Raw genomic sequence first — 14395 nt, 5'->3', positions numbered from 1 at the left:
GTTGAGAGCCCTGAGATCCAAAATGGGTGGCAGATCGCCCATCTTCTTCGGAACAAGGAAGTAACGGGAGTAAAACCCCCTGTTCTGCTGTTCCAAGGGAACTGGTTCGATGGCATGGAGACGAAGCAGAGCTTGAGCTTCCTGAAGAAGAAGGGCGGTCTGGGACGGACTGGAAGGATACTCTCTTGGAGGAAGCTCTGGAGGAACTTGATTGAAATGAAGAGAGTATCCTTCCCTGATGATGGAAAGGACCCAGAGGTCTGATGTTTTGATCGTCCATCTGTTGTAAAAAAGATGGAGATGACCTCCTATAGGTGGAAAAGGAGTCAGAGACAGAACGATGGATGTTATGCTCTGGTGTAAACAGTCAAAAAGGCTGAGAAGCCTTAGGTGGAGCAGAAGGTTGAGGCTTCTGTTGCTTCTGAGGTGGTTGCTTCTTCAAAGGAGGGCGAGTGTAAGGCACCAGATTTGGAGGAAAACGCCTCTGGTAGATAACAGGAGGATGTGTAGGCCTAGAAGGAGCTGGCTTAGGTCTGACTATAGAGGCAAAAGATTTAGCATGGTCAGACAATTTTTTGGTGGCAGCCTCGATGGACTCATCAAAAAGGTCATTGCCTTCACAAGGGATGTTCGCCAGGCGATCCTGGAGGTTAGAGTCCATGCCTATGGTGCGAAGCCAGGCTAGACGACGCATGGCCTAGAACAAGCCGCTGCTCGGGCAGAGAGCTCAAAGGCATCACAAGATGATTGCAAAAGATGGATACGCAACTGAGAGAAAGAAGCAATGACTTCTTGGAACTTAAAATGCATGCTATCATCTAAGTAACTCAAAAATTTCGGCAGAAGAGACAAAAGAAATTCAAAATAAGTAATAAAATGAAAGTTATAACTGAGGACCGAAGACATCATAGCATTTTGATAAATGCAGCGTCCAAACTTATCCATGGTCTTCCCTTCCCTACCAGGAGGAACTGTGGCATACACTCTGGAAGAATGGGATCTTTTTAAAGAGGATTCCACAAGCAAGGATTGATGTGACAGTTGGGAATTGTCAAAACCTTTATGATGCACTGTTTTATATCTGGCATCCAACTTTCCTGGAACTGCTGGAATGGAAAAAGGAGTCTCCATGCATCTAGTAAAAGTCTGATCAAGAAGCTTGTGTAATGGCAATTTGAGAGACTCAGCCGGAGGTTGAGGAAGATGCATGGTCTCGAGGTATTCTTTAGAGCAGTGGTTCCCAACCCTGTCCTGGAGGAACACCAGGCCAATTGGGTTTTCAGGCTAGCCCTAATGAATATGCATGAAGCAAATTTGCATGCCTATCACTTCCATCATATGCAAATCTCTCTCATGCATATTCATTAGGGCTAGCCTGAAAACCCGATTGGCCTGGTGTTCCTCCAGGACAGGGTTGGGAATCACTGCTTTAGAGTACTTAGAGCCAGTGTCCAAAGGAACGCTCAAGTCTATAGTCATCTGTCTCAAAAATGAGGAAAAAGATAACTATCTGCAGTGGCACGGCTTCAAGACGGACTCGAGGACGTCGAGGCAATTGGAGTCGAAGAAGAAGAAGCCTCAACAGGAAACCATGGTATGAAGGAACCGGGAGACTTGGACGAGTCACTAGACATCGGGATATCCTCCAGGGCCGGCATTGGAGACTTGGAATGAGGAGTTGGAGGTCTCGTCAAGGCTGGAGAAGACCGAGGCTTTGAGGAATGATTGTCTCGAAGAAGGCCTCGAAGCAGGTCTCGAGTAATGTCGAGAACTGTGTCTCGAAGATCGAGCAGAGGTTGCCTCGGTAGCAGTTGATCAAAGATCGATAGGCATGGAGGAGCCCTGAAGCAACTTCGAAGACTGGACTCCCTTGGTAGAATGGGAGGTATCCTATCGATGCACTCGCACAGACTCTGCTCTATGCATTTCGTGCTTGGAAGCCCGACCAGACATTCGCAGAGACTCCGCTCCCTGCATCGAGTGTGGAGGATCAGACCGGGGCACAGGCGGACGGGAGACTTCTACATGCTCAGGCTGAAGCAGATTAAGCAGTGTGGGTCCCATGTTAGTGAGGACCTTAATAATCTGCTCCCTCCAAAGAGGGCTGGGGTATAGCCGGCAAGGAGAGTACCGCGACTGAAACCGGCCCACCTGCCTTAGCTGAAGGTTCTCGCACAGTGGTGCGAGTGTTTCGACTTGGAAGGCTTCGAAACTTTAATCACCACTGGCGGAACCGAGTGCTGAGCTATCTGACCTGAGGAGACAGGAGAAGATATGGCAGCTGAGGACGTCAAATAAAGAGCCGCTCCAAAGGAGGAAGGTCTGATGAGGCTCGAGGTGGAAGCAGTAGAAGGAGAGGCATCGACCGGGGCCGATGCCGAAGACACCTTCAATGCCGAGAGAGTAGAAGACTCCAACTCGAATAGGTTATCCACCAGAACGCAACGACGCTTAAAAGCGTGAGGTTTAAGTGTTTGGCAAGGCAGGCATGAGGTAGGATGATGTTTCGGCCCAAGGCACTTGAGACAGCGTCCGTGTGGGTCCGTAAGGGATATCGTGCGCTTGCACTTGCGACACCATTTGAAACCGGTGACAGGCTGGGGCATAGACAAAAAGACAGCTGACACAAAGTCGAAGACTAATACAGTGATTCGTGAGAAAAAGAAACAAACTGCGGTGAGAGAAGGCACGAACGACAAAGTTATCGGAGAGAGCCAAAAAGACGGACTTCTCAGCTCCGCGGAAAACTAAGAACTGAGGAGAAGCGCCCTGTGCACTAGGCGGGAAGGCACTCGCGCATGCGCGGTGTGGGCGACTCGAAACTTCTAGTTTCTTCAAGCAAGTTTGTTTGTGAGGCGTCCGCATCGAGACTCTGTCGGATGACGTCACCCATATGTGATACCTGCCTGCTTGTCCTGGGATAAATAGAGGATTCCTAATTAGAAAATGAAGGATGTAAAGTAAAGAACCAAGGCCGGTATTGGACAGACCTGCACGGTCTGTGTTCCATATACAGTGGTACCTTGGATTACGAGAATAATCCGTTCCAGGAGCATGCTCGTAATCTAAAATGCTCGTTTATCAAAGCGAGTCTCCCCATAGGAAATAATGGAAACTCGCTTTGATGTGTTCCCCCTCCCCCCCGAGAACCGGCATTGCTCCCCTCGAAGGCCCCCTCCTGCGATCAGGCACCCCCCACCACGATCCGACATCCTCCCCGCCACAATTGGGCACCCCCCCCCCCCCGACGCTTCTTACCCTCATCTGGGCACTCTTGAAGATCGGCCTACTCGTCTGCTGGGCCTTGAGCATCTGAGCATGCTCAAGGCCTGCGAGTTCACATTCACGTTCAGAACGTGAACTCGCAGGCCTTGAGCATGCTCAGATGCTCAAGGCCCAGCAGACGAGTAGGCCGATCTTCAAGAGTGCCCAGATGAGGGTAAGAAGCGGCGGGGGGGGGGGGGGGGTTGGATTGTGGCAGGGGGGTGCGCTCGTAAAATCGAGCCATGCTCGGTTTCCGAGGCACCGATTTTGCAAATGTTTTGCTCGTCTTGCAAAACACTCGCAAACCGGTGCACTCGTAAACTGAGGTACCACTATATGGTGATTTGGTGTAGGATGGGCTGGGGTGGGCATAAATGTGAACTCCACTAATATGGGAATAGGAGAATATTACTGGCCAGACTTTACGGTAGATGTCTTGCGAACAACAGGATGGTTGAATAGGCTGGAGTGAGCTTGGACAGCAACTTCAGCATTTGGAACTAAGGACAATACCAGAGATTTTACAGTCTACAGCCCAGAAATATCAAAGAAGAGAAAAGTTAATCTAATAGATTATGGGCAGACTGGATGGACCATTCAGGTCTTTATCTGCTGTCATTTACTATGATAAAAACACCCTGATCCTGGAGACATACCTCCTCCCCCTTCTAGTCATTCAGGTTTTCAAGCTATCCTCAATGAATATTCATGAGAGATTTGTATGCAGTGAAGACATTGCATGCAAAAATTCTCAGATAGGTGGAACAGTCTTCCAGTAGAGGTCTTGTGTCTGAATTAGAGAATGACAAGGGGACAAATTTCCCCATCCCTATGAGTTCCTTTCCTGTTCCATTCCTACACGCTCCATTCTTATCTGCACAAGCATCAAACACTTTAAAATCATAAGTGTTCAAAGCTTGTGTGGTTAAGGCAGAGCTTATAGGAATGGGGCAGGGACAGGAATGGGAAAACATTTGTCCCCATATTTTCTACTCTGAATTCAAGAAAGTATGGGACAGGCACAAGGAATCTCTTAGGAAGAGGAGGAGATAGTGGATGAGCTAACTGGATGGGCCATTTGGCCTTTATCTGCTGTCATGTTTCTATTTGGCAGCCTGGTTAAATGAAAATAAGTTACTATCGCAACGACACATCATCAGTAGGGTAAAACTAACCTATCGTTCCATTTAGGGGGGGATTCTGACCGAGGCATTCAATCATAATCCCACAGATGGTAGCTTCGCCCCATTGGCTCCACAGCCAAGCACATACACCAAATATCTGAACCTGCAGTTCCTCTCATACTGTGCTTGGATGAAAATTAACCATTTATCTTGGATTTCTCTTTAAAATTCAGAAATGTCACTCTTGCACCTTCTATCCTGGGAGTTAAAATAAGATCTAAGGATTATACTGGGGCTAGACATTTTGTTGGAACAAATGGAAGAAAATCACATTCATACACTTGCCAATCTGAAAGTTATCCGAACATAAGTTTTATGAACAGAATCTAATAATTATGCACTCATTTGCAACTCATATGTTTATAGTAGAGGTTATCAGGGACTGACTGCCCTTGAATTATTAGGCATTTACATTTGTTGCAGAACACTGCAGCAAAAGTGCTATCAATACTTTTAGATGGGTGTTCCCTCCCCTCCTCTAGCCTATGCCTCCCTCCCTACGATGCTAACGCGAAACTCGAGTCGAAGGGAGGCTATGGGAATTTCAAACACGGGGGTTTACAAGAGAGATTGAGATTTCATATAAGCGCAGGATACTACATTCTACTACCATCCTCATATATTAAAAGATAAGTGATTTTTTAAAATCTTTTTCACTGAATATATGGAAGGTTAAGGGACCTGTTGCCAGTGCTATGGTGGTCCCTGTTTACAACTGGTGCTTGTAGGTTTTGCACAGATTGGTTGGTGACCGAGCACTCTATTAATATTTATTGGCACTTTATAGCATTTTTTTGCACTCGATGTATCCTTTTTATTCAACTTGGAGTATTTTTATCGATTATAGTTCAACACCAGTAATTATTGACTATCTCCTTTAATTTGGAGAGTTATGTTTAAGATACCAAACTATATAACACCTACAAATATCTTGCTGAGCTCTTAACAGTATAGTCCTTCAAGTGTTCCATGCTCATTCAAGCATTATTAAATGTGCCCGGTCTGGTCAAAATGAAACTGGTATCTACCAGACAGAGAGAAAACAACACACACCAAACCATTTAGTTATGCACCAGTTCTTTATAACTATGCTTACTGAACTGCACCAGGAGTTTGAAATATTTGAAAGGTCAAGGTCTTGGGACCTGGGTTGGCCACTGTTGGAAACAGGATATTGGGTTGGATGAGCCTTTGGTCTGTTCCAGTATGGCAATTATTATGTTCTTGTTTTGTTTTCCCTAGGAATCCACTTTTGTTCAGTTTTGTAATTTTGTGTTTTTTTTTGTAAAGTGAGAAAAGTTTCCATTTTCCAGAAGGCTTGCACCGAGATTGATTGTAAGATTTTTATGTATGGTTTAAATGTTATATGGGTTTATAAGGCGCTAGCCGATTTAGCACACGCTAAACGCAAACGTGTCCATAGAATATAATGACACGTTAGCATTTAGTGCACACTAATATTTAGTGCATGCTAAATTGGCTAGCTCGCCTTAGTAAAAGGACCCCCTAGTTTTATTCAATATATAAAAACCTATTATAAGATAACTTTTGACCACCACCAAAAGCTGCCTAAAACCCCAAGATTATATTTTTGTTTCTTGGGAGAAGAGAGAAGTTTGAAGGATGACTAATAACTTCACTTTTCACACATGTCAAAATTTAGGCATTATGAATAAGACATGAATACAATTTGCCAATTTGTTCAAAGTGATAAGTTTGGTATATCTGTTTGAGTTAAAAAGCTTACTTCCATTTGATATAAGGTTGTAATACTAAAAAAAATTTCACAGCAGCTAGACAAAATGATTATGCATTGGGACACCATAGCTGGTTAAGATTAACTCAGCTGGCTCTACTGCAGTTTGAGAGAAATACCACACAACTTAGTAAAAGCAATGAATTTCAAGTATAAAATTTGGCACACCTACTGTCCAGTGAACAGAATCCCAGAGTATATATAAAATTGCTACAATGTCATGAGCTTTTCTAGTTAATCATAGAATTGAAGGTTTGATTATTTTTAAATAAAGGTGTTACTGTGCAGTAGTAGTAATGTTTTGAATCAAAGTATCTACATGCAGATCAATGGGGCAAACAGTTGCCACTTTGGAAAGTGTAGTATCAGTCTATTCAGGAAAACAATAAACAGAATATACACTTCAATATGCAGCCAAAAAAAAGTTCATTTTGGAGCAAATAAGGCAAAGATCACACACACTTCTTCAGGCAAAAAAATACACTCAAGTTGAGAAAGCCTAAAGAGTCTAAGTTTTGCCTTTTTATGCCTCTAAAAATGTATAAATATAGAAAAGATAAGTATTTTCTGGTAGAAAAAAAAGTTTAGAATAATAGAATTGTGAAGCTAAAAAAAAAAATCCAAAAGTAAAGAAATTTCACAGAAAAGGTGGATACATTCTTCTGGTAAAAATGGCAGTCTGTAAGAATGAATATTGCACTGATCATGAACATGAGATGTAGGTAAAATACTATACCCAGATAGATCCTGCAGCCTTATACAATAGTAAATCAAAAAGTAAAGGCAAAATACATTTAACAACTTTAATAGAACTGTGAGCAATTGAACATATCACTTTCCCAGACAGTCCCCATGCAAAATGACATTTGTTATATTGTTCAACTAGCTTCTGCATGCCTGCAGAGAAGAAATTTTACTGCTGTTTCTGAAGCCAGGTGAGCACCACTTCCTTTACTTCGTCATGCTTTATCTTTTGCTCTCCGGGTTACAGTGATGTGCCCATGTCTCATCGCCGGTTACAATTCCTCTCCAGATGTATCTTCATACCGTCTCAAACTGAGTCATGATCTCCACATGCTGTTGCATGTACCTGTTTAGGAACCCATCATGTGCAGGCTTTCCCATATCCCAAGTCATCATACATAATGCAGATCCATAGCAGATAGTTGGCTGCCTACAGATTTGGCTGAAAGTTAGCCATCTGTCTTCTCCAATTCAGGCATCTGCCCCGTCAAGGTGCTCTTGTGTGCACGACGTTGATGGGCGACCAGCTGAGACACAGTTAGCCATCGGTCTTCTCCAATTCAGGCATCTGCCCCATCAAGGTGCTCTTGTGTGCACGACGTTGATGGGTGACCAGAACTACCTACGTAGGTTACTGATTTAAACCTTTTTACCTACTCAAGTCTTTTGTTGATTCATGGTGCTATGTCCATATTGAGTCAATATCTGATTGTGAATTTCCAAAGGTTTCACTCCTGTCCAAAGAAAGCGTACTACTGCACGTTGTTCTTTGATGGTGCAATCTTGCAATGGAGTGTCCATGTTTCTGACCTAGTGGCTGCCACACAACTAAAGGTCGAGTCTGCACTGTGCATGGATGAACTATCCAAGAGGCAATGTGGGAGTATACAGTTATGTGCAAAAACTAGGACACCTCATGAAATATTCAGTTCTCTTAATAAATGTTCACATATCGATGAAACAAGAGATATCCACAAAAATGTGTATGCTGAGGAATAAATTAGGACACCCCACATATCCTCCCACTTAAAGTGGCTCAAATCACACACAGGTGCATCACATCAGGTGCACATGATTAGAACATCGTTACTCAGCATTTTGAAGGAGGTTTGCCCTACTTAAACCTCAGATATTTAGTTTGGTATGCTCATGACTGCTTCGGTGAGATCAAAAAAGCCATCCGAGGCCTTCAGAAATAAGATTGTAGCAGCTTACAAGTCTGGTATGGAATTAAAAAAAAAATCTCAAAAGAATTTTACCTTCCCATTCCAAAGTCTGGAAAATAGTGTACACGTGGATGACTTTCCAAACAACTGCTGGCCGTCCAAGCAAGTTGACACCCAGAGCAGACCGCAAGATGCTAAAAGAAGTCTCCAAAAACCCAACAATGTCATCATGGGACCTACAACAGGCTCTTGCTACTGTTGATGTGAAAGTGCATGCCTCTATAATTAGAAAGAGACTGCACAAATTTAACTTGCATGTGAGGTGTGCAAGAAGGAAACCTTTGCTCTCTAAGAGAAACATCAAGGCCAGACTGAAGTTTGCCAGAGAGAATATAGACAAAACACTAGGACTTCTGGAATAGTGTTCTATGGAGAGATGAATCTAAAATTGAATTATTTAGCCACCAGAAAAGAGGACATGTTTGGCGTACACCAAATACAGCATTCCAGGAAAAGAACCTCATACCAACTATGAGGCATGGAAGTGCAGGTGTCATGATTTGGAGATGTTCTGCTGCAGAAGGACCTGGCCAGCTCACTATCATAGAATCCACCATGAATTCGACTGTGTATCAAAGGGTGCTTGTGGAACATGTGCGACCATCTGTAAGAAAATTATAGCGGAAGTGGAACTGGACCCTGCAACACAGCAATGACCCAAAACATAACAGTAAATTCACCAAGGACTGGCTGAAAATTAAGAAATGGAGAGTCCTGGAATGGCTGAGTCAAAGCCCTGATCTTAATCCTATTGAGATACTGTGGGGTGATTTGAAACAGGCTGTACATGCAAGAAACCCCTCAAACATCTCACAGCTGAAAGAATTCTGCATTGAGGAGTGGACTAACTTTCCTCAGACCAATGTCAGAGATTGGTAGATGGCTACAAGAAGCATCTCACTGCAGTTATTTCAGCAAAAGGGGGTAACACTAGCTATTAGGTTTTCCTAATTTATTGCTCAGAATACACATTTTTGTGGATATCTTGTTTCATGAGTAAATCAAGGAAAAGTTTGGTTGTTTACCTGCAACTACATCACTTTCTTTTCCAGAGATAATAAAAAAAAAGGAGAAGGATTTGACATAAATATGTGAACATTTCTTAAGAAATTACTGAATATTTCATGGGGTGTCCTAATTTTTTTCGCATGATTGTATGTATAGGTTGCATTTCGTTAGCTCTGTTCCGGTTACTGAATAACTTAACAATTGCCTTTAATTTTTGATTCGGCCTTGTATCACAAATGGGCAGATTACAAGGGTCTTGGAATCTTACCTGCTGTAAATGTAGGCAATTCCAGTCCTCAAGAGCCACAGGCAGGTCAGGTTTTCAGGATATCCACAATGAATATGTAGGAGAAGGATTTGCATGCACCGCCTCCTTGAAATGCAAATCTCTCATATGCATATTTATTGTGGATATCCTGAACACCTGACCTTCCTGTGGCTCTTGAGGACCAGAACTGTTTATCCCTGTTCCCATACTTTAACAACACTCCTTGAAAGCTAAACCATTACTCATTTGAATCATCATATAGATGTGATACACTATGCAACAGACATGCCAGACTGCAATTGCAAACAAACAAAAAATGCTCCAGAGCAGTTTTAGCATGTATAGATATTGCCAGAAGTCTGGAACAAGGCTTTTCAACTCTCCCAGATGTTTTCTGTAAAGGTCTATGGATTTGTATGTGTTCTTGGAGGCTTTTTTACACCCATTAGAAACATACAAAAGTGAAATGCTTTATCACCTTTGGCCACTGTATCTAATTTCTGTCTGCCCTGATTAGTTAGTGAGTTTAAAGAAGGTTATCTAGGCCCCTTTAAAAAAAAAAAAAAAAATGATTCTCTTGGCTCTTACATTTTCTAAATGCACCACAAGCACACAGGGTTTTGGAAAAAAAGTTTTTCATCAACATGGTGAAAATCAGTTGAGATTGCATAGCACTAAAACATCAGCAAATAGTCTTGTTTTAGAAAACAAAGTAACTTCTACTGTAAAACCTGTTGGTAAAAAAAAACAACAAAAAACTGATAGCTTGTTGGCTGTTTTCATATCAGGCTTCTCTGGGGAAAGTTCAGTCAATGTTTGTTGTGATGCTTGCAAGCGATTGAAAATCTACCCAGTGACATTCTCAGATACTTCTCTGCCTCCTCAGACTCGCATTGTAGAGCAAATTTACGCCACTGCCATAGTTTTGAAAACTGCCATGGATTATAAAGGAACTAGCTACCAAAAATCCACCAAAACACATCAATTACAAGACTAAAATCTGGATGAAAAACCAGAACAGTCATTTCTTGCAACGTTATAATTCTTTGATGGAATCATGACAGTTTTGTCTTCTACCTTTTGCACCCAGACTAACCTAAAATCATTCTTACAGTGCAAGTTCACTATACTATTAGTCTGCAGAAAAACATTGCCAAGTTATCTAGCTAACCTTAAAAACACGTAACACGTAGTTTTCTGCAATTTTATACCAGCCTAACAAAACTGCATCTTTTGATCTGTGAATTCAGAGATACCACCCCATTTAGGGGAGAAAAAGGGAAAATTATATGGCAGAATCAAAGGAGCAGATACATTTTTTTTAGTTTTGTGACGTCTAAATAGACTATAACCAGGGCAGGTTTTAAATATGCAGGGTCTGAAGTCCACCAGTAGACTGTCTATTCAGCTTAAGGGTGACTCAGAGCTCCAAGTGGGCTAGATTCATAAGACAATTGCTTTGGTTGTCCCCTTAGCAATGGCCTTGGCTAAAAACTTGGCAAAAAAAAAAAGCCTCTCTCTATTTGTGAAGGATATTTTAGCACATGAAATAGTGACAAATATAATATTTCTCCAACATAAAAGGTGCAGATAAGTTTAGATACACAATAAATGTTTTTTATATGACTGCATATTCTCTAACTACAGTGCTGTAAGTAAAAAAAAAAAAAAAAAAAAGACTAAATCAAAACCTTACACATAGTAAAAAATAAATAAAGAAATAAAATACAGAATGAATCAACTGAAAATAAACTAAAAGCAACATGAAAAATTCATAGGTATACTTCACCCAAAGAGAGACTGTATAATGCATTCAATTGGACTTTAACTGTAGAAGACATTTAATAAATCTCACCAGCACATCACTGCAGATCTCTTTTAGCTCAGACTCTATTTTCTCTCTGTATTCTCGAGCCATGTGCTGCTTTTTCTCACTGCCTTCCGTCTTTTGCTCAATACTGGAGACAACTCTCCAAGACGACCTACGAGCTCCCACTACATTTTTGTAGGCAACCGAGAGAAGATTTCTCTCTTCATTGGACAATTCAGCTCCTTCTTCTGTTACAGCCTTCATGCAGGCTGCCATATCATCATATCTCTCAGCCTGCTCAGACAATTTGGCCTTCTGCACCAACTCACTCTTATCCATGGCTATTTATGCTGAAAAAGGAAAAAGGTTCCTCAAATACGGCAATCATTATAATCAATTTCATAAGACAACATGCAATTTGACAAACCCATTAACATGGCATTTTAAGTAAATTACCAGATTATAATAAGAGGTCTGTCTGGGTAGCATATCGGATATGCAGAATTATGATGCATCATCCTACTAGAACAGAGTTTATAAAAAAACACTGCAATATGAAGACTAAAGAGAAGTAGCTTGCTGGTTACAAGTTAAAAAAAATACCATGTAGCAATTTGTGACTTTTCTTATTAAATAAAGGAATAGATTAAAAATGTATCTTTCAAAAGCAGTTGTAGTCCCTTTAGCTTTCATTCTATGCCCTCCCCTTGTATATGGATAAAAAGGCTGTCATTTCATTTACTCTTCTAGTTCAGGCCTTCAGAATACCAATGGTGCTAGAGAACTAAAAAAGTTTACTATAATAAGCAAGTTACTCTGTACAGATTTGACATTTATTACAGTTAGGACTGCATCATGATCCACTCTTTCATCCTACCTTAAAACTTTTGACTTTTAATCAAAGCTTAAACCTTTGTAGGGGAGTATATTAAATTTCAAGCATCCGCCCAGGTTACAGGATAAAAAGCTTTTTTTTTTTTTTTTTTTTTTCTATCATGGCGGATCTATGTCATTTAGCCCAGCCTATTTTTCAACGGAAACCCCACTCACCACCTACTGCACACAACAGCGAGAGAAATAAAGAAACCTGCAAGCTCTCACAAAGAATAAACGCAAAAAAATTGAAAAAAAAAATATTCACAGCCAAATAAAGTATACTCAAAAGGGGGGGGGGGGGGAACCCTGAAGACAAAGATGAATTCAAATCATTCAGCGCCGACTGCTTTCTCCCCACACTCATCCACCCCCGTACTATCAAGGACGAGATCAAGTCAACCACACCCAAAGAGCCAGACAGAACCGAAATTCCTGCACAATTCAAGAAACTCTAGTGGGTTGTTTTTTTGTGTTTTTTTTTTTTACTAAAGACTCGTTAAACTAAAAACCCAATTTGCTTTCTAGAACTAAATCTGAAACGCTGTCATAAAGCGTGCAAAGCCACTTCCCGGGGGAAGAAACGGCGCGTTGTCGCCCCTCTCACCCGGAGGAAAGGCAGAGAGTTGCAACAGCTCTTCGCCAAGGAGAGTGCACCAAAGCCAGGCCCCACCCCGAGCGCTTTACCTGTCGCCGGGCACCTTTTATGCTCTGAACGTGCGGACCTACGACGCTCGCCGGACTAGTAACGGGACCCACACGTCCAACGTCATTATCCCCCAACCTTCCAAAATAAAAGACGATTATAAAAAAAAAAAAAAAAAAAAGAGAGAGAGAGAGAGAACACGCTTTGCATTGCCTGGCTGAGGCACCGCGTCTGCCGGGAGCCCCGGGGTCAGGGAGGTGGCAGCGCTAAATGCCCAGGACGCGGGCTCCACGCCCACATTTTCCGGGCTGAGGAGAGGCGTTGGCGGCGGCGGCGGCGGCCGCAGAGCCTCCAGCGCCACCGCCCTCCCCTCTCTCGCTGTCCCCGCCCGACCCAGGGCTGCTCCGCCGGCCTCACCTGCGCTGCAAAAGCCCGCTTAGGGTGCGCGAGGCGGCCCGAGCTCCTTTCACAGATAAAAATTAAAACAAGGGGGGAGGGGAGGGGGGGGACATGCTTGGGGAGATTTCACCGAAAGCAGGGGGGGGGGGGCAGCGCTACACGTCTACTCGGTACCTTTGTCCCCTCTCCTCCTCCCACGGATCTTCTCGTAGGGTTACTAGAGCAAGATGGGCGCGACTCACGCGTGTAACCGCCGAGAAAGCGGCTGTAAAAACAAGGCTCCGTTCTCCTCTAATGTCTGCCGGGCTGCCCCGTCATCCCCTTCCCTCTCTCCAATCTCAGCAATGAATAATACATCAGCCATCCTTCCCTAGCAAGCAACTATTTTCCCTAAAAGACGGCCGCGGCTGAAGAAACAACCGAAGTCAATAAGGAGGCCATCAGCACTATAACGAGGGGATAGCACAGCCAGGACTCCCGCTCCTTACCTGGGCTGGAAAGCGCTAAAAATAGAGCTAAGCTCACTTCCCTTGCTGCTGCGTGCACCTCTCGCTCGCTCTCTGCCAGTCTCTCTCCTATTCCCCCTTAGTGAGCCTGCCCGCCGATCCACGGGGTTTCCTCCAATCGCCGGCACGGTGAGCAGGGGCTGGGCAGGGAACGTGACGTCAGCGCTGCCATGGCAACCGCTAATTAGGGTCCGCACGATTCCGGCGAGTGCTTTCTGTCAGGTCTTGTCGCGTGCCTTACGTAATGTTTTCGGCCGCTAACTGCTGGACGGTTTGAATTTTGTTACTAATCTTATTATTTTTTTTAAATTTACTTCGAATGTAAGCCCTATGGATTAAAAATACGCATTACGCTTCAAGACTGGGGAGAACTAAACCCTTTCGATGCTTGTTCCAAGCCACGCTGTGATTTGTAGTTTTTGATTTTCTCTTAGGGATAAAATCGAGCCAGGAAGTCTTGCGTGTTATCTTTCTCTCATGGTTAGGGCTTTTTAAAAAGGAGATGCGGTTGTGGTAGTCCATTGGAAAATAGAAACAGGAATTAATAAATAAGAACTACAACAAAAGAATAATATAAGGTGGTATTTATTTATTGCGTTGACCTACGTAGGAGCCAGCTCTGTGGGTGCAATGGATGCTTGAGCACTCCACTGAGCAAACTCCTTGATTGTGTCTAGGGGTGGGATAACTTTATTGGATTTAGCACCTCCA

General features: G+C 43.0%; 1 protein-coding gene across 3 annotated transcripts in view; it reads right to left on the bottom strand.

Annotated features, from left to right (window-relative positions):
• The window catches only part of YWHAZ (tyrosine 3-monooxygenase/tryptophan 5-monooxygenase activation protein zeta), a 104896-nt gene extending 91072 nt beyond the window's left edge, over nucleotides 1-13824 (bottom strand). The window contains exons 1-2 of one of the 3 annotated variants that reach the window (XM_033934369.1): nucleotides 13667-13824; nucleotides 11306-11610 (exon numbers count right to left, since the gene is read on the bottom strand). In XM_033934369.1, the coding sequence (XP_033790260.1) occupies nucleotides 11306-11599 (294 nt within the window). In that variant the 5' untranslated portion in view covers nucleotides 11600-11610; nucleotides 13667-13824. Of the gene's footprint in view, nucleotides 1-11305; nucleotides 11611-12740; nucleotides 12766-12820; nucleotides 12936-13666 lie in introns of those variants that run through there. The other 2 variants (XM_033934371.1, XM_033934372.1) reach the window with 2 other exon arrangements.
• Between the last annotated feature and the right edge of the window lie 571 nt (nucleotides 13825-14395).

Source organism: Geotrypetes seraphini, chromosome 2, assembly GCF_902459505.1.
Source record: "Geotrypetes seraphini chromosome 2, aGeoSer1.1, whole genome shotgun sequence".
Taxonomy (NCBI): Eukaryota; Metazoa; Chordata; class Amphibia; order Gymnophiona; family Dermophiidae; genus Geotrypetes; species Geotrypetes seraphini.
The sequence above is the reverse complement of the archived record's forward strand: the minus strand, read 5'-3'. Positions and strand labels throughout refer to the sequence as shown.